Consider the following 20,511-nt stretch of genomic DNA (forward strand, 5'->3'; position numbering starts at 1 on the left):
ACAGAAATTGCGGACGACAGAATAGGCCAAAGTTTGCCAACCAAGTAGAAACATATGAACCAGATCCCCCAAAAAACCGAGGTCCAGGGAAACGAAAGAATGTCGAGTTCAGGGGCCGGAGCTCGACAAGAACTTACCGGTCCCAGAAAATAAGTAACAGTGGCAAACAAACTTTTTCCTAAACGTAATTATACGCGAATCCTTACATCTTAAATTTTAATTAATTGTGTATGGCAAAAGACAAATTAATATAGTAATAATAAATGATGTTGATGATGATGATTATAATAATAGTAATAATAATAATAAATGATGATGATGATGATGATGATAAAATAGTGATGTAGACTTTCTTTATTGCGTGTAGCAAAATACATATTAATATAGTAATACTAAATGAAGATGATAGTGATGCTGCTGCTGCTGCTGCTGATGATGATGATGATGATTATGATGATGATGATGATCAAAATAATAATAATAATAATAATATTAATAATGGTAATAGTAATATATGTAGAGTTTTTCAGTTTCTTGCCCCATACAACACTTAAGGTTTTCCATGTCTCTTGCACTAAAACATTTGGGAATGAAGTTGTCCACCATTTTTGCACCATACAATGCTAAAGTTGTTCATCCAATCTGTTATACCTAGCCTTAGACTGGGCAGGTGGCACAAAACAGTGATGTAGACTTTCTGTATTGTGTGTGGCAAAAGACATATTAATAAAGTAATGAAAGTTATGAAATAAATGATTAAGATGATGATGATGACGATGATTATAATAATAGTAATAGCAATGATAATAATAAATGATGATGATGATGATGATAAAACAGTGATGTAGACTTTCTTTATTGTGTGTAGCAAAAGATATATTAATATAGAAATAATAGTAATACTAAATGATGATAATGGTGATGCTGCTGCTGCTGCTGATGATGATGATGATTATGATGATGATGATCAAAATAAAAGTAATAATAATAATAATAATAATAATAATTAGTACTTGACTTATTTGTTGTTTTGTTTGTTGAAATACATACTAAAATCTATAATATTTTAAATCAACTAGAGCATGCAAAACAAAATGTGATATTAGTAATTTATTTACATAAAAGTGAAACGATTATAAATTTACAGTCAACTCGTCTCCTAGTCAACTTGTCCCCGATTTGGTCATTTCGTCCCCCACAGCGATTTCAAATTGGTCTTTTCGTCCCCCCTTTGAAGTGACACCGTACATTACTATCTATGTGCATGACTGAGATGAATGTGATGACAGTAATTTATTTGAATAAATATAAGACAATAATGAATGTGTTAATAGTTAGGGCTCCTCCACCCCCACCCCTATTAAATCTACTCCCGGTAAAAGGAGGTAATCCCAATGCAAAAAATAAGACTATGTCTCTTTTTCCAGATTCCAGAATGAGTGTTACCTTTTGCATTTTCTTTACTGTTTTAAAATAGTTTTGATAAATTTATGTATATATTTTGGTTATCAAAAGAACAGTTATACTGTTTAACAGTTACTGAAATGCAATCCATTAATATTTTACACAAAAAATATTTTTACATAGATTTTGGAAATTTTAGAATATTCCCACAAGAGCATTATCCCTATTCCACTGGTTTTGGCGGCATTCCCAAAATAATGAAGAAAATGCCTGATAGTAATTTATTTACACAACTGTAAATGTCTGCGCATATATATATATACAGATGGAGAATGAATAATTTACAATAAATTTACATGTATATACAATAAATGTATTTACAATAAATACATTTACAATAAATTACATATTAAATATTCGCGAAGGTATAGATTCACTTCCTGGAAAGATAGTAACAATATGCACGTATAATGAATAATAATATACTCGGTCTAATCAAATAGGGCAAGTGACTGGATAACGACACTGATGGGAACAGTAATAAACCTACACTATTGTAGTTTATTTTGTGCTAGAAAAAGTTGCATTACTTCATGTTTTTGTTTTTGTTTTAAAGTGTGACACAAATACCATAACATCATAATGATGTTAGAGCTGAATAGTTTAAATTTGTTTATTTTTATCTTGTTTTTTGTTGTTGTTTTTTTTTGTGAACATTATTGAAATTTAGAGTTCAGCTCTCTCAGAGATATTCATACAGCAACATGCCTGGTGTAAAATTTCTACATGTAACAACACACACCTGATTCCGAAAACTGACCGGCCGAATTCATTGCTCTCTTGCAATTCATGCTGGGCGTAATGGCCATTAAATTTCCATGTTATAGCTGTAAGCAGATAACTGATAAAAGTTGCCTGGAGAACCAAGTCTGCCCTTTAAACGAGTTGAATAAAATAAAAAATGCGAGGCTATCAATTTTCTTCAACGAGTTAAGAAATACAATGTGGAAAGGCGCAAATGTAATATTTTTTTATCACATGTTAGCCTTCCCTGTCAAAACATCAAATATTCAACGTTCTTTTACTATAGGCCTATAGCCAAGTCAATTTAACCAAGGTCTCCTATACTATAAATGACGTCGACGTCAAAGCTCTATTAAACTAGTGTATTATCATTTTTATTTAATGGCTTTATTTCACTCCCGCGACATTAAACATGTGATAAACGAATATAATATACATTTTAACTAGCCTATATTATCTCAAAATGTCGGCATACACTTATTTGTGACAGAAGTTGCGAAATTGTCATTTGTGCAGGAAAGAAGCGTTTACCATAATGTCCAGTACTGGACAGGTATAGTGATCATGCACGAACACAGCCAATGTTCTCAGAGGGGGTCCGACCCCCTGCCGCCCCCCCTGGAAATTTTGAAATTTAGCACTTCATTTTTTTGCATTCTGGGACAGTTTTATGGACTAACCTTTTAAATTTGGGAAAATGATAAAATCAAGCTTTCTTGAAGGTAAAATTCTTAGTTTCTTTTAGATAAATAGATCTAATATGAATTATGTCGGGGTCGTATGTAGCAGCCGCCGCATATACTTTACATGCAGTCCTGATGTTGTCTTTTTCGAAAAACATTTTCTTTCCTTCTTGTCTTCTTTCCTTTTTTTAAAGATTTTCCAGAGGGGGTCCGGACCCCCGGTCCCCCCCCCTACTCTGGATCCGCGCATAGTGACATATCATGCTTTCTGTTTATGCAGGTAAACTTGAGTTTGGTTAAATTTCAACAGAGCACAATTGTCTGAACAGTGTACAAACTCATTACTGTTTTTTGCAGGCAAGGGTGGAAAAAAGTGGTAGACAATGAAAGCAGTAACATTTTTATTAAAAAAACAAAACAATGAGACAAACATTTCCAACATCTTTGGACGGTTCAAAAATCCCATATTAAACATACGATAAAGCCCGAAACGCGTGAAAATGTTCCGAATGTAAATCGGGTGAAGTAGGCGCTCTATGCATAGAGTTAGATTATGCGTCTAGATATTGTACCAGAGGGGTCGGTCAATTGTGGGTTATTGATTAAACTGGGCGAGTCTACTTACTTATTACTTGAGGATGAAAAAAAAAAAACGTGTTTTTTAAATGTTGCTCTTAAACAAGGGTGGTGGTTGAACTACTAAAAGTACAACAACAGTTAATTCACAACAAATCGTACGGTATGTTTTATAATCAGTAGAAGCTAGTCGTATTTACGCTTATGACACCTGTTTCACCCATAAGTAAAGAATTCACAGGTCCATCATGAAATATTTTCCCCAGCGCGCATATACTTTACCTATTCAATATGATCGCGGCCTCCCCGGCCCCGGCCGCGATCAATAAGATAAATCACCGTGGCAGATAGTTAACAAAGTTAAATATTTATCTGCAGACAGCAGTAATAATGCACGATATGGAATAATATGTGTGAATTTCGCCCGTCACTCTGGTGATGAGAATATCGAACCAAAAAGACATATATACATGTATACTGTGTCAGCAAGTAGAGAGAGTTAAATTTTATACAAATGATCAATGACATATTCAACAAGAGGCAGGTGTTAAGTGTAATTCCTATGTATTCTAGTATAATAAGTAAATACCAATTACACTGTAAAGGAAATTGTAAGAAATTACTTATTTAGACAAATATATGTAAATAGAAAAGTAAATTTTCTAATAAATACTGCAATACCATGCCGCATAATATTAATAAGAAAAACAAGCATGGTAACGCCAAGTATTACAATATATACGTGTCTAAATAAAAAGGACACTTTTATGACTGCTCGTGAGATAATAAAAACATAAAGTATATCCCAAAAGTAAATAAAAACAGACATTCTTTAACGATTAGGTATACTATGAGTATATCTAAAAATATTATAAACAAAAAGGGTATAAAACCTTCATAGGTAAATAGACATTGTCGGCTTAAGTTGATGTGGACAATGAACTGTGAATGTGCTGTAAATCCTGGGGGGTCTTCTCAAGACATACTTTTATTTCATTAACTGTTACAGTAGCTCACCCTTTTCATGACAGAACGTCATTCAAGTATTATATAAACAGACTGAATGAAACTGAGTCTTGGTTATGTTCTATGCTTTTTTAGGAAGTAATTAAATTTGGGACAATTTAAATGAATGTTAGTATTGGAATGTTCTCATAAGACATTAGAAGAGTTACTTTAACCAAGCATGAGTAAAGTGTTTTATCAAGAGCTCTCCAAAATATACATATACTTAGAATAAGATTTCTTTTGAAAAAGACAGTAATTCTACAAAAGTTCCATAAACTATGTTTCCCATTTCAATTGATACATTTTTTCTGCCTTCGTTATATGTACGTCCGTCTGTCCGTCTTCATATAGTCTGATCTAGGTCCTCAAAATGCTCTGCTAGGATTTGAACGGAACTTCACAGAAATGATATTATGAAGCCTTGTTGTGCGTATCCTCGTTTTTTTATGAGTTAGGGTCCATTAAAAGAAGTTTTTGAATGAACCCGAACTGCTTCATAAATAGCAGGATTTGAAAACAATGTCATAGTAATGATCCGTACAAATTCTAGCTGAACATGTATTACAAGGTTCATATTTAAATGATCTTGTACTGAGAAATGGCCCTTTGATTATCATACATAAAGTCTATGAAGAGATTTTTTCAGTAATTCACCTCCAAATTTCATTGAAGCCTAAGGGATTTATTGAAATAAGATGCACATATCGTTGGTACATACTGCTCGAAATATTTTTCCGGAGTTATGTCCATTATTCATCTTACTGAAAAAAAATTGTTCGGACTACTTCTCCTAGTATACTGTTTGTGTGATTTGACTGAAACGTCTTAGGAATGATAGTTGCAGGTCTATATTATTCATAAGTTATGGACTGTACGTTGAATGATTTGACGAATTAATTGTATTTCATTATAAGAGGTAGAAATTATGTAGACCGGTCCTTTTTCATTATTTTGGAAACGCCATCAACACCAGTGGAGTTAGGAAAATGCTCTTGAAAACTGTTTTATTTGAGAACATTTGCAAATAAACAAAATCTGTGTAAAGATATTTTTGTGTAAAATATTAATGGACTGCTTTTCAGTAATTGTTCAATAGTATGACTGTTGTTTTAATGACCAAAATATACATACAAATTAGCAAAACTATTTTAAACTGGCAAAATTCCTAAAAGGTAAACACTAGTTAAATTCAGAATTGGGGAACATACTTTCTTTGCTTTGGGGTTACCTCCTTTTACCGGACGTAGATTTATAGAGAAAAAAAGCCCTGCTAGAAATTTTTGTCAACGCTTCATTTCAAAATTCTAGTCCAGATTTCAATGATAGTAGTAAGTGCTTGGTATAAAGCCTTGTTGGGCATATCATTGGCACGTACGCTCGAAATATTGTTTGCGGAGTTATTACTCTTAAAATCATTTTCTAATAAAATGAGTAGCAACCTAGGTACGGGTCATGTCGCTTAACAATTTTTCACTGATGTATGGTCCTTGATTTTTACACTAAAGTTCACATAACATCGTTAAAAATTGTCACATAATGCCGTAAATAAATTTCATAGTATTCAGCTACAAAGTTTACATTATTTATTTTACATCATTTTTTAGAAACTTAATGTAAGTGTAAATTGTCATTTTATACGGTTCATTCCGCTATTGTGAAAAGGTAAATAGTCACACATAATCATTTTCGCATAAAAGAAATGCTCTGATCTTTCTAAAAATCATATTCTATAATATAAAGAATCATCATCAGACTATATATAAAGATTACAGCGTCAAGAATAGTAAATATAGGCAAGTTGGCGAGCTAAGCGAGCCGAAAAAAAAAGAATGGACATTCAATAGTATTCTGATATAATGAAAAATGAAAGCTTTGCCGAAAGGGGAGTGCGATCGCACCCGTCGCACGCCTTCCTCCCCCTCCGGCTACGCCCTTGCAGTATATGTTTTCTTTGTTGTAAGTTAACATTAACTTCCCCGTTTTATTTTCTCAGCAAGGGAGATTTTGAAATATCTCTCCAGCATGATTATAGATTGACGAGCTCCGAAATGTATAAGAGACTATCGAGAAAATAATGTAAAAAAGAGGATAATTTGTTTAGGATTGCGCACTTTAAGCACATGAAAATAAAATACACGGCTTCTACCAGTTTCATTGACTAGGGATACTATTGTGATAGTTTAAAAATTTCTACACTAGCTTAGAGAGAACTTCAGATGATCACCAAACTGTAATTACATGGTCTCCGATCAGTCTAATTTCAGTATGCACAGCTAATGGGTGTGACTGACTTGTCACTGTGTTAAAGAAACTTAAAAATAGTTTGCTCGTTACATTTTAACATTTTCCATGAAAAATCAGCAACAATTATTTGCTTTGAACAGGTTAACTTGTACCGGTAAACAATCCAGGAACTCTAGTTAGGCAAACTGCCTGCCGTTACATAACATAAATACTGTAAAAAAACGGCGCATACCAAAACAAACCAATACATGAATAAATGTGTTTTGAAACGCTCCCTAGTCAGTCCACATTCGATGTTCACAGTCAGACTTCACATAAACCGGCAATGTCTAATAGTAAATTATGCCCGGATCGTCTTCGTAGATATTGAGGACAATTTATATCTATTACGTCGTTGCTAAATTAAATCGCAGATAATAGCTAACATTATCCTTATTGGTACGTGCAAATGACACCAATACTTCTGCAGATGAATAGATGAATGACATATTTATCAATGATCATAAACAAGAAGAATTTATACGGACATAAATTTTCAGATAAGTTTATTGATGTTAAAGACAAATAACGATGAATAGCTTTATCTGGTTTTGCATGAATGTGATATATCACAAGGTTTAACACTTGAAGTAAACATTTAAAATTTATGATGTTAACAAAATACTAAAAGGGATCCGGTATATATCTTGGTAAAATCTTGGTAACGATACCCGTATTTAGGATGGAAATTAAGATTAATCAGTAGAGAAACATAGCGACTTTTTTTCTCAATGCATATACATATTTGCACAATCATTGTAATAGCAGCATGAATAAATTGAACAAATCGCTAAAATCCAGATGTTTTTGTCAAAGATATTCTAGTCATTATACTTTTGGGCTTGATAATTGATATCTTTGATAAGTCTTGTCAAAATAACTGAGCTATAAATTTTACTTTCAATGATGCACTGAGTGCAACAGCGAAATGATATAGTTGATATTATATATAGGATATTTGTTTGATTATGTCATATCTATGTACATAAATAAAACAAAAGATATATACCACAGTTGTGTGTACATAGCCACTATATCTACATGAATAATTAGAGGCCTATGAAACATTTACTTCAGCAAACCTCATATTATGATGTATATTTACATAGATAAGAATTGGAGTGCTAATCGATGACAGAGTCTACTTAAATGATTTGTAGTAAAACACCACAATGCAAAGTAAGTATCAGAAAAAGTACGCATACAAAAGCAATGTTTTAAGAAGTCCACAAATTAAAAGAGAACTGATTAGCAGCTCCGATGTAGGAGATGTAAAACCAAAGAAGTTTATTTTTATAGCTCTTTGGTAAAACACACATACTAAAATATATCAAATATGATATACATGTATGTACAAAGACATTATTAACATAATATATATATAAAGTTTTTTTTTTTCTATTTTGAATTCTAAAACAGATTTTTTCCCTACATATTCTAATCAGTTCTTTGTGCGTAAGTAAAATATTTAAGATAGTGAAACTTTAATGAAAATCAGTAATTTTCGTTCAATTACGTAATTTCCGTATGTGATTTCGGCATTCTTCGATTGTTGTGAAAAATAGGTTCCTCTTACGGCCGAATGGTGCCGAAATTACACGTAAAGGATATAGAAATTGCCGATTGTCATAACGGGTCCAATACCTAAACTGATCGCTGTCGTTCAAACTATAGAAGCTACTGTCAGTTAATTCGGCTTTATGACAGTATAAAATAACATAACATTCAGATTCCGTTTTACTAGAAAATGAAAACTTTCCCGCCAACTTCTACCATCAGCTAATTCTGCTTTACAACAGTATAAGATGACATGACATTCAGATTCCACTTTATAACTACATGTGCACTTGCTGTTTTCATACCTCCCTGTTTCAATACGGATAGGCGCAACGCCAGGCCTGAATTCACAAAAAACACATTTATGATTAGTAGGACTGGTGGAATCTTTAAACAACAGTTCTTAATCAAAAGGAACAATATGTTGAACTTCTTAAGTTATTGCTACTACGACTTGATTATCTGAAACGATTTTAAGGTTCGTTACCTATTCAGTAACAGATTTAGCCACGACACCCTTTTAATCACTATCGAATATAATTTAAGTGAAAAACAAATGTATACAAAACAGTAATTATCAAAATATGACAGAAACGGTTAAACAGTGATACATGTAATACATGTAATATATTAAACAAAAATATTGTTTTCTACTCGAAAAGCGGCTTATTGTAAATAATTTCATCGATTAGTGTTCTGTGGTCTAGAACGGAAACGCTATGGAAACACTTGGAATATATTTAGTCTTTAATGAATGTGAAACTAAAGGCAACATCGGAATTATCCGCAAACATATACCAAAACATAAACAAAATATGCTAACCTTTCCGAAAACGAGTGGAAAAGGTTAATGCATTCAATTCGAAGTAAGAATAATGAACAAACTGCGTTCATTGTATCAGTCCTTTAGTGATTGTTTGTGAACTTACATGTTAACGGATACATAGAACAACTTCACAACAGATGTATTTTCAGAAATACATATTGACTGAACCTCCCAGGTCACACTGTTTTCAGTTTTTATCTGGATTCAGATAACAAGCTACATATACCCAAACTATCCTATGAGCATATATCAGAGGACCTCATTTGTCAGTTAACTATTTCGCCTCCACATTATAAAAAAGTGCAGGTATCAAAGGTTATGTGATGCTTTTAAACGTTTCTTGTAATTTTATATATATTCCATTCATATAAGAGCATTAGTCCAATTAGACACACCGCTTTTTTTCTATATCATGCGTGCATAGATATACATACAAACATGCGTATTGGAATTAATCACACAATCGCCGCTAAAATTATACTAATTTATAGCGACAGTGCATTCTTTATACCCATAATTTTACATCGTTTTCATGAAAACTCGTCACTTTACGTATTCCTCTTAAAGTAAAGATGTTTATGTTTCTGACATACGTAGATGCACTGTAGTGAGAAATTTACACCAGGAATGTTCTAATCTTCTGCCTGATGTTTCTCCCGCATACTGGACACTGTGTTAGTGGTTCCGCGCATTCCATGCACACACGGTGATGTGTGCACGGAATGAACAAAGCGTTCACGTTGTTTTTACCACATGACATGCAGATTACAAAACTTTTCAGACGCAAGTTTTCTTCAAGAGGCGTTTCTGAAATATGCGAAAATCAGTAGTAAATTTAATCGACCAATTATATTACAATAACTCAACACATTTTACATATTTTATTGTTCGCATTGAGGTTTAAAAGTTAGTTTACGAAGGGTAGATTTCAAAGAAACACAGATACCCCAAACACAACCATAGAGCGCGTATAATAACATCTGCTTGCGCTCACGAAATTCTGTTTCTGTTTTTCAGACCTTTTATACAAATAAAATCGACAGAAACAGAAGTTTCTTGCTAGAGTCAATTGTATTGTTTTCTAAAATGGGAAGTAAAGAAAATGATATTCAGTGCCATTATTGTACCGGCGAACAACTGTACACTTCAACTGTATGTACACTTGTATTAGTGTAGGTTTTACAACAAGCATTTTGAAAAATACGAGCTCGTTATTTGAGATTTTAACATGCGTCGGTTTTATGCGAAACCATTTAAATATGTTTCTGTCTATACATCTCTGTAATCTCATGTGTAATGTAGGATTTTGTAACTACAAATGAAGTTTCTTTAAATAGAATAAAAGTGTTCAGAAAATGAAATTGTACGGAGATTAGAAAAAGTCGTTTTTTTCATAATGCAGTATTCTTTTTTTCAGCTCAGTAAACATTGGACATGTTGAAAGCTGGAATAAAACAATAACAGTATATGCAATCTAAAAGACTAGCTATGTCTTTGATACTGTCTCGTTGAGTCCATTACAGAAATTAAATATTGCCCGTCTAATCTTGTCTGATTAACATGTTTACCATTATTTCGGAAAGGGGCAATAGCCAAAACTTACTCGGCTTCAGCAAAATATATTAATATATATATTATATACCATGACGCTGTTCTAGTTCAGCAGCTCTTTGCTGGCTTTGTTTCCTCTCTTGTACAACCTCCACCATGTCAAGAATCTCATCTAGTGTTGGCCTGATAGTACCTTAAAATAGATATATTACTCCATGCACACTGACACCTAATGGTGTTCCATTAACTACTAATAAAATAAAAACTTCAAGATCCTAATTATAATACACTACTCTACACATTGACACCTTAATAGATACATGGTTTTAATCAATTGCCTATAAAACAATGTTCAAATTCCTGTTAATAGATATATTTCTCAATGCACATTGACACCAACAGGACAGGCAGACAGGCAGACAGACGGATAAAGGACAACCTTAATCCCCAAATACATACAAAAGAAATAGGAGGAAGTGGGGGCGTGGTGCCCAAAAAGGTATAAAACAGTAACACACAGATGCAAGTTATGGAAATATAATTCCAAAATTAAATGATAGAAAAAGTGAAATGGTATTTATAGAACCAGTAGAAAGGCATTCAATGTACTAATATACTTCTTTTGTCTTGAAGTTCACGGTTTCATCTGACAATGGATGGTCTTGTACACGTTCATTGCATTGGATTGTAGTCAGGTTTTTGTCACATTTAAAATTTTCTTTCCGAATATTCTATTAAGTATGTTCATTTCCTCATTTGTAACTTCACTTCGATAAACTTGCACCAAACCGAAGGGATATTTCATGCGCACATAACTGATAAAAGCCACCATATGAAACACAGTGTAATTTAAATGTAAATTTTGCTCAGCTAAGACTAACCCATGTTTCTCAAATCCTTCACAGCTGCGTTAAAGTCTGCCAGGTCATATCCCATCTCTAGACATACATTTTTATGTTCATCTAGAACAGCCTTTAACGCGGGATCTCTAAGTGTCATCTGCTCGATTGCACCACCTACTAGACCTTGACTACCAGTACCTTCGTTTGAAAGGTTTTCCGGTTCCTACAGGAAATTAACATACATGTTGTTACATATGAAATTCATTAACGAACATACACATAATATTATATTTCTCTTCTAACTTAAAGTTTAAATATAGAATTCAATTTACCTCGGCATTGTATTCTGTCGAAGCTTGTACAAGTGCTATAAATTCATCACCTTTCTTCTCTCTGGCATATTGACAAGACGGAAACCAGCGGCAATGTTCTGTCCATGAATCATCCTCTGCATCCCAGTGCCGTAACCCGCCATCACACGTGAAACAGCGCACATGGTCTTCAACTCCTGTTTTCAAAGAGAGGAAACTTGAATAAATAATGCGAGTCAGTTATTAGTTATGTATGTTTGCTTTGTTTAGGTTTTAACGCCGTTTTGCCATCGATATTTCAATGTCACGGGGAACTATATGTACAACCTAAAAGTTTTATGAGATAAAAAGCAAAGCGACTTATAAAAGAGAAAAGAAACGAAATTACCAGTGTAGAAAAGTCCAGCTTCTGCTAACTCTTCCGGTTTCTGAGTTAGATAATTCGGCCAGCTAGTAAAGGATGAAACACGGGCTTCATAGGTCTGATACTGAGGATGTCGACAATGCACGCTTGACCCTGGATAGACATGAATGCGTTCTGTTAATTCCGTATGCATATATGAGCTTCTTTGCTTTTCAATAATGGTCTAATCACAGCTGTTAGTTTATCAAATCTTCGAAAAATCACCTTTTCAATTTATTTTATCAGTAATGTTTTCTCTGTAAAATATACGGATCTGTACAATCACAATGTAAATATTATGTATCCGTTTGATAGCGAAAATACTTTTCCGTTTACTTTATCTATAGTTTCATGTACTTTATATTCATGGTCAGCTTTTAACGAGAATTTGCAAGAATTATCTCCCTTAATTATTGACCGTGTTAAAGCAATTCCCTTCAAATTGGATTGCCTCCCTTACATTAGATAAAGTCGTGTCATTCATATTCTTTGTCATGGATTATGCATTGATCTAAATTTTTGCTTTAGGTAATACAAGATCGCAAGTTACTCCACAGAAAGCAAAAAGTAGCCAGTTTTTGATAAAAATCATGTTGTTCTATAGATTCATATAGAAATATTATTCTTGTAAAGATATAAAACATTTCGGTAAAAAAAATATTATCATGTTAGCTTATGCTATTGCGAAATTCGTGTCGTCATGTAACAGAAAATGTAAACATTTAAATAAACTTCTTTTCTTTTCTTTTGAAACTGTGAATCCCGCTCAACATTGAAATCCGATATTTTTTTCTTAAACGAGCTTTCCCACAAAAACATGTATAATAGTTTTCCTCGAGAAAAACAAAACTTGTGTGAAGATACATGTATTCCCATTTTGTCTGATTGTTCTTGTCCATATAACGGTACTTTTGTTTAACTTTCATGCCTAGAAGTTTACTGTTAACTGTATTTCATTAAACTCAGTTCGTGCCGTTTCAAATGATAGGAGATTATATGATTAATGACAATGTTTGCTTCATTAATAGTACAGTAATGCCAGTTTAGAGCCAGTGCAAATGTTAGATTACAATGCAGTTCTTTAGTTCATCCACTCTATTTAAGATATTAACGAACATATTTAGTTTCTCTTTGCAATAATCAATAACATTTATATGTAATGTATTTTTTATGTTTTTGTGTGCGAGTGTAACTATGTGTACGCTTGTGTATATATATGTCTGTGTGTGTGTGTGCGCGCGCGTGCGTGCGTACGTGTGCGTGTTATTTGAATGTGTCACGTTGTATTTGTTAATACATCTGTTTGTAACAAGATACTTTATGTATACGTTACAAGAAATAAACTTTGAATCTTGAAAAAAATCTAAAACATGATAAAATAAAGTAATAAACTAAGCAATACTGTATTTAACAGGCAATGGCAAAGAAAACCCCGAGCAATTTAATAAACTTAAAAAACATACATGTTACTAAAACACGCGCATACATGTTATATCAACTGGCCTTGATCCAAAGTTTTTCATAGAAATCAAAGAAAGAAAGAATCTTTTTAATTATGAATCAAATTTCTGATTTTTTTTATCAGCATTGGTGTATGTGTATCATAGAGATCCGAACTCATTTTTTTTAACAATTAGCTCTGACTCACCCTGTCTACTTATTTATAGTGTCTATGTTACTTGTATAATCAATGATACATAAATCAAATATGCCATTCAGATATGTGTTTGTACATACTATACAATTCAATCATGAAATCAAATTTATCATGTAAACTAAAGTCTGGCTGTAAAGGTGGCTATTTTGCATGCTTTCCACGAACAAAACCGTCACAAAAATTAAGTCGTACTAAAGAGATAATCCTACCGTGCAAACTCATGGAAAGCATGTCATTATTTTTTTTTATTTTTTTTTACAAGCTTGGATTTCATTTCTAAAATAGACATGATATTGCGCGTCTGTTAATTTCACCCTTTCTTTGCATATCGTGGAAACAATGCTGTGTCTTTTGTTTAAATAAATGTACACATTCTCTCCCCCGCCCCACCTCTCACCAGCTTTCAATGAGCGCCTAACTTGCAAATTACACTATTTCATAAGAAAATATTCTTTGAAGCAGTTTTTCTCCTGTCGTCGAATGTTCCAATATTCCAAAGATATTTAGTTTTCAGTCGGAAATTATGTAATTTATGTTGATTCGTATTGTTCTCATAAACAGTTTGGTGAAAAAGCAAAGCTCTGTTCTATTCTGTTCTTTTCATTTTTTTTCTATTTTTTTTTTTGACTAATTAGGCAATTATGAACGTTACTCTTTCAAAAGACTAAATTGAATCGTACGTCACTTGTTGGTATATGCAGTTCCGTAAATTAACATGGTTTAAGTTACATCAGAACTTTAAGAAATCCACAAGTTTTTTTTTTATTTCTTGATACACTTTGAAGTAAAATGGAAGCAAGAAGCCTTTACCCTATTACACTTATATTTTATATTATTGTATTTTTTATAAAGTCAAGAATACCTACATATATATGTGATAATAAATTGTCATGCTTTGACAATTATAATTTATTTGCCTCTAAAGTAAAAGAAATTGAAAAGTTTAGTGTTTTTCACTATATGTTCAATATAAGCGATTGTGATACTTTTAAAATAGAATTAGAAGCAAGAAGATGTTTAGTTAAAATAGATATTTTCACACTAAACTGAAGCGCAGAAATTGAAGTTTACTGTCATATCTGGTAAAATATTCACACACCAAAAGACATATTTGAAATTAATCATTGAAAATAAATTTCCTATATAATCTATTGCTCAAACTAATATCGGTAGGGAAACCAGTATTGATTATTGGATAGTTTTCAAGGGGACAACCTACTATGATAAGCCAGTCAAATATAATAAAAGCTGGGGATGCATGGTAATGCACATAACAGAAAACCGGAAATTTCCTTGAAAAGAGTGATATCACAAATTCTAACACGGCCAGCGAATAACCTACATACGTGTAGAGCAAATTCTAACTCGGCTTATTCTGCAATAAACCATTCGCGTGCAATGACGTCATCCGATCCAGTTGCGTAGCACGGTCGTAAAATGAAGTTACCATTTTTAGCTCGACTTTTCGAAGAAAAAGTAGAGCTATTGCACTCGCCCAGGCGTCGGCGTCGGCGTCGGCGTTGGATAAAGTTTTTGATAAAGTCAAATATCTCTGTTACTATCAAAGCTATTGACTTGAAACTTAAAATAGGTATTTACTATCAAAGTCTACACCAGGAGAAACAATCTCCATAACTCTGATTTGAATTTTGACAGAATTATGCCCCTTTTTAACTTAGAATTTTTGGTTAAAGTTTTTGATAAAGTCAAATATCTCTGTTACTATCAAAGCTATTGACTTGAAACTTAAAATAGTTATTTACTATAAAAGTCTACACCAGGTGAAACAATCCCCATAACTCTGATTGAATTTTGACAGAATTATGCCCCTTTTTAACTTAGAATTTTTGGTTAAAGTTTTTGATAAAGTCAAATATCTCTGTTACTATCAAAGCTATTGATTTGAAACTTAAAATACTTATTTACCATCAAAGTCTACACCAAAAGAAACAATCCCCATAACTCTGATTTGAATTTTGACAGAATAATGCCCCTTTTTAACTTAGAATTTTTGGTTAAAAGTCAAATATCTCTGTTACAGTTAAAGTTTTTGACTTGAAACTCAAAATAGTTATATACAATCAAAGTCTGCACCAAGAGACACAATTCCCATAACTCTGGTTTGAATTTTGACAGAATTATGCGCCTTTTTAACTTAGAATTTTTGGTTAAAGTTTTTGATAAAGTTAAATATCTCTGTTACTATCAAAGCTTTTGACTTGAAACTTAAAATACTTATTTACCATCAAAGTCTACACCAGGAGAAACAATATCCATAACTCTGATTTGAATTTTAAAAGAATTATGCCCCTTTTTAGCTTAGAATGTTTTGCTAAAAGTCAAATATCTCTGTTACTGTTAAAGCTTTTGACTTGAAATAGTTATTTACTATCAAAGTCTACACCAGGAGACACAATTCCCATAACTCTGATTTGAATTTTGACAGAGTTATGTCCCTTTTTAACTTAGACTTGTTTTTAACTTGTTTCTTACACTGTTGATACTAGTATGTCGTGTTAGAATCGAAACAATAAGTCCCCAAGTGTGATTTATCGTAGGATAACCCGAGGGTTTCGTTGTTATGCGAAACAATATATCACTCAGGCCTAGGCCTTCGTATTATTTTCTTACGCAGAACTCAAACCCTAGTTATTCTACGATAAACCACGTTTGGGAACTTATTGTTTAAGTATTGATAAAAGCAGCTAATTTTAGTTATACCAAACAACATGAGTCGTGAATTTCGACATTACTTTGCATACAAGACTAAGATTGAATTTTAACATTATTCTGGAGGTTTCAATGACTGGAAGTTTCAATTATGATATTCTATATGATGAAAAATATGATATCTGAAATTTTACAACACTTTACAGGTAAGACTAAGATATCCATCAATGTGTTCCACCAATCCGTCATCAGGAAAGACAAACTTGAAAGTTATTTTTGTTTTGTGCGGAAAGGCTAATACCATTTCAAAAACCCTTTTGATAAAAGGTTCCAAACTTATCAAAATACTTTGAAGAATAAAGACATTTCTATTACGACGACATCAAGAGTGATGTATCAAATTAATGAAATTGTCTTACATTTGAAGAGAGATCATGGGAAAATGCTGTTACGGAAAATTGGACTCTAACGTCTAACATAAAACAATACATTTTCATAATTACTAGACAAAATGTAAATCACTTACTTTGCTGTTCATTAGATTCTGCTTGCTCTGCCTGACATTTCGTCTGAAGATATGTGTTTGTGTTTGAATAAAATAAAAGTAATGACAAATAGCAAAATCTCGTATATCAAACATTCATAGTACATATCTTATATTTATAAAAGTGACTGCTATCAGACATACATAGATTTTGCGTTGTACAGTATATGATAACCGCCCACGCCCCCTAGCACAAACTAAAGTGGAATACCATAAAACAGATATTAAATAAACCTCATTTATCACATAAACTATGGCGCGGGAGTTTAATAAAGCCAAGCAATAAATTCGGTAATAAATATGCAAATGAGGCATATGCGGGTTCAAATCACTTTATTTATGTATTCATACGCGCTGTCAAAAAAGTAAATAAACATGGCGAACCGTCCGTTAACCGTGGGTGATTTGGCTCAGATTGATGGTAAAGGTGGTGGCCAGATCACTGAGAAAGTACAAAGAGGTTTTGGGACATTTTTCATGGTCAGACTATACAATACTGAATTCGAGTTTGAAATAGAACCTGAAAGACTGAAACGTGTAGACTGTCCGGCGCCGGACAAAGTGACCGTGCAGACGACAACTACTCAGCCTACTGTCAAAGCTAATAGCTCCAGATTCCAGCACGTAAATAGTGATGACATTAACACATTTACTGTATAGATCAGCAATTAAATAAAAATACTCTGACCAAAACAATGAACGATCTTAAATTGCTGAATTCCTTTTTTAATGAACCCGCGGTTGGAGAGACAAGGTTGCTGCATGAAATCCCTGTCAGTGAACTCCCACTACTACTGAGCCGTTTTCTCCTGAGTGTGAAAAAGTCAAATGGCGAGGACTATGAACCAGGTAGCCTCAGGGGAATGGTATCAAGATTCGACCGACAGCTACGCAGGTATTCTTTATAACCTCACCCAAGTTAATTATCAGACCGCCGTGAACAACAATACTTTAAGTTTCTATGTATACAAATATAGAATCTACAGTAGACAAGGGCTACAGTAAATAAATCATTAAATGTTAAAACACGATATAAAATGATAAAACACTGGAATATAATATACTGAAATAGATCTACTTAAAATAGCAAATATTCTACTAGATCTAGATCTAATTCTATAAACCAAGTTTCTTATCTGCGCATAATTATCTGTAAAAATACAGAGCATTGTATTATTTGGTCCACACTTTTACATTTTCGGGTACAATTATGGAGAGTACATTGCCACTGGACCTGGGTTTGCTCAGGTACGAGAAGTTCTGAAGAGCAAACAAAAACAATTTAACGCCCAAAGTCGTTAATAACAAGCAATTGCCTTACAAAATTATTGAAATATTTTTGTCTTAAGAAACCATTAAAAGTTAAACCTACTAAAAATACTATGTTTTCTACAAACGATAGTGAAAAATCAGCAACACCACTTCTCTTGTTTAGGCGTTATGCTTTGTTGAAATATACCGCTCTTGTTCGTATGTTTGCTTTAAGATACATACGTTATGCAACATTTAGGTGCACTAATTCACGATTTTATGGATACATACAGACAAGAAATTATTCGTTGTTGAAGCTATAGCTATGTATACGACTTTTGATAATCATGATTACCTCTTACATTATAGAGTTAACGTTCGCTTAGAGTTATAAAAAAATATTACCTCGCAAGTTCGCTAGTAAATTTTATTGAACGAACATTTAACTGTTACAAAACATATTTAAAAACATTAACAAAAGGTAAATTGCAAACATAATTAGCTCATAAAATCATAGATATACTCTTACGATACCATAAACATATACACTTGTTAGAGCAAATTGAATGTTTTTATGCGTCCTGCTTGAAAGTTAAGCTACACTACAAAAGTAACGTAAGTATCATTAGATTGAATGACATGGGTATGAGAGAAAAATACATTCAAGTTAGATGTATTATGTGGCTTATATGCTCATTTACCAACATTATGTGTCTAATAACTCGAATTTAAGTTCATTAAATAAAGCTTTTCTTGGAAACATTTATGAAAATTTACCATAACTCGTATTTAACTTGTCAAATCATAAAACATACAACTTTACCAGAATACTTCTTTACAACAAATATTTTAGTTGTGGTTATACTTTTGTAACGAAACCGTTGACATATAATCAGCATAATCTTATGCACAATATGACAATAAAGTCTTGGTTTACCATCTGATCAGAAATATGCTGATGGTAACGTATGTATCCCAACTTAAGTATAACGAATCAATTTGCGGGCACCAAATATTGTGTTCAATATTGCCATCAAATTAAAGCCGACCATTGTAAATGAAAAGCACAAATATTTATTAATTATTTCTTACGTTTGTAAAATTAATGATTCGTATTTTCAAAGCCGGCTTTGATAATCTCGTCCTCTTGTATATTTGTAAGGTGGCAGCCCTTATAGCAAGTGCTTTTGTCGCTGTATCCATGAATCACACTACATCAAGCTGTATATAATGATATGCACGCCAAACAATGCTTATTCAAATATTCAAAATTAAATGTAACCACAAGTCACCGTGTCCGAAACGTTTCCAAAAAAAAAAAAAAATGAAGAACAGATGATTTTATTTAAGTTGAGCACCACTGCATTCATGCACCAAACATCACCACAGTCCGACAGTTCTACATATAAAATTTCTTTCAGAATGAACAGTTCTATTAAGTCTGTATTTACTGTAAAGACTTTTTCAAATCTATTTACATTCTTGAAAAAATATTTAAAGAGGTATCATGCTTGAAACAAAAGTTTATGCCCTTTTACTGGAAGAGTTTTACCTTAACAGTAATTAAAGGTAGCTGTTTTATTTTTACGGCAGATATTCGTTTTGAGGTACCAATTTTAATAGAAAACGAAAAAAAAGTAATGTAAGGTGGCGTACATTCTAAGTCAGCACTACATACACACTCATTTCGGTTAAAGGCCCGTGCTGGAACAACCAAAGCCTATTCACCAAACTAAGAAACAGAATCTCCAGACTCCGAAAGAAACCTGGTACATTTTCATAAGGAGTGTATAATGTCATGTTATGACATTATACATTCCTTGTGAAAAAGTACTGGGTTTCTTTCGGAGTCTGGACAGTCTGTTTATTTGTTTGTTTTTTCTTATTTTCTCAATTCCCTTCTTTGTTTGCCCAGGGAGGTAATATTTTCACTGTCTGATACTCTCCATTTCAAGGAGCGCACTGCCTTTAGCCTTCTCCCGTTCACGATTATACTTCTTTTGAACTTCAGCCATCGATGTTACAATAATGTTTATCTGATGTGCAACCCACCACAAGTCAACAATGAGTAATTATTACTAATATATGAGTAATTATTACTGATATACGCACACATACACCAATAACGAATGTATTGATAC

The 20,511-nt window shown here is 32.8% G+C and overlaps 1 protein-coding gene across 2 annotated transcripts in view; it reads right to left on the bottom strand.

Moving 5' to 3' along the window:
• Positions 1–7,247: 7,247 nt before the first annotated feature.
• The window catches only part of LOC123551112 (baculoviral IAP repeat-containing protein 8-like), a 44,271-nt gene continuing 31,007 nt past the window's right edge, over positions 7,248–20,511 (bottom strand). For both annotated transcript variants that reach the window (XM_045339811.2, XM_045339814.2), the window contains exons 4-9: positions 17,102–17,144; positions 12,234–12,362; positions 11,867–12,042; positions 11,574–11,757; positions 10,784–10,885; positions 7,248–9,948 (exon numbers count right to left, since the gene is read on the bottom strand). In XM_045339811.2, the coding sequence (XP_045195746.2) occupies positions 9,758–9,948; positions 10,784–10,885; positions 11,574–11,757; positions 11,867–12,042; positions 12,234–12,362; positions 17,102–17,144 (825 nt within the window). In that variant the 3' untranslated portion in view covers positions 7,248–9,757. The remainder of the gene's footprint in view (positions 9,949–10,783; positions 10,886–11,573; positions 11,758–11,866; positions 12,043–12,233; positions 12,363–17,101; positions 17,145–20,511) is intronic.

The sequence above is a fragment of the Mercenaria mercenaria genome, chromosome 4, assembly GCF_021730395.1.
Source record: "Mercenaria mercenaria strain notata chromosome 4, MADL_Memer_1, whole genome shotgun sequence".
Taxonomy (NCBI): Eukaryota; Metazoa; Mollusca; class Bivalvia; order Venerida; family Veneridae; genus Mercenaria; species Mercenaria mercenaria.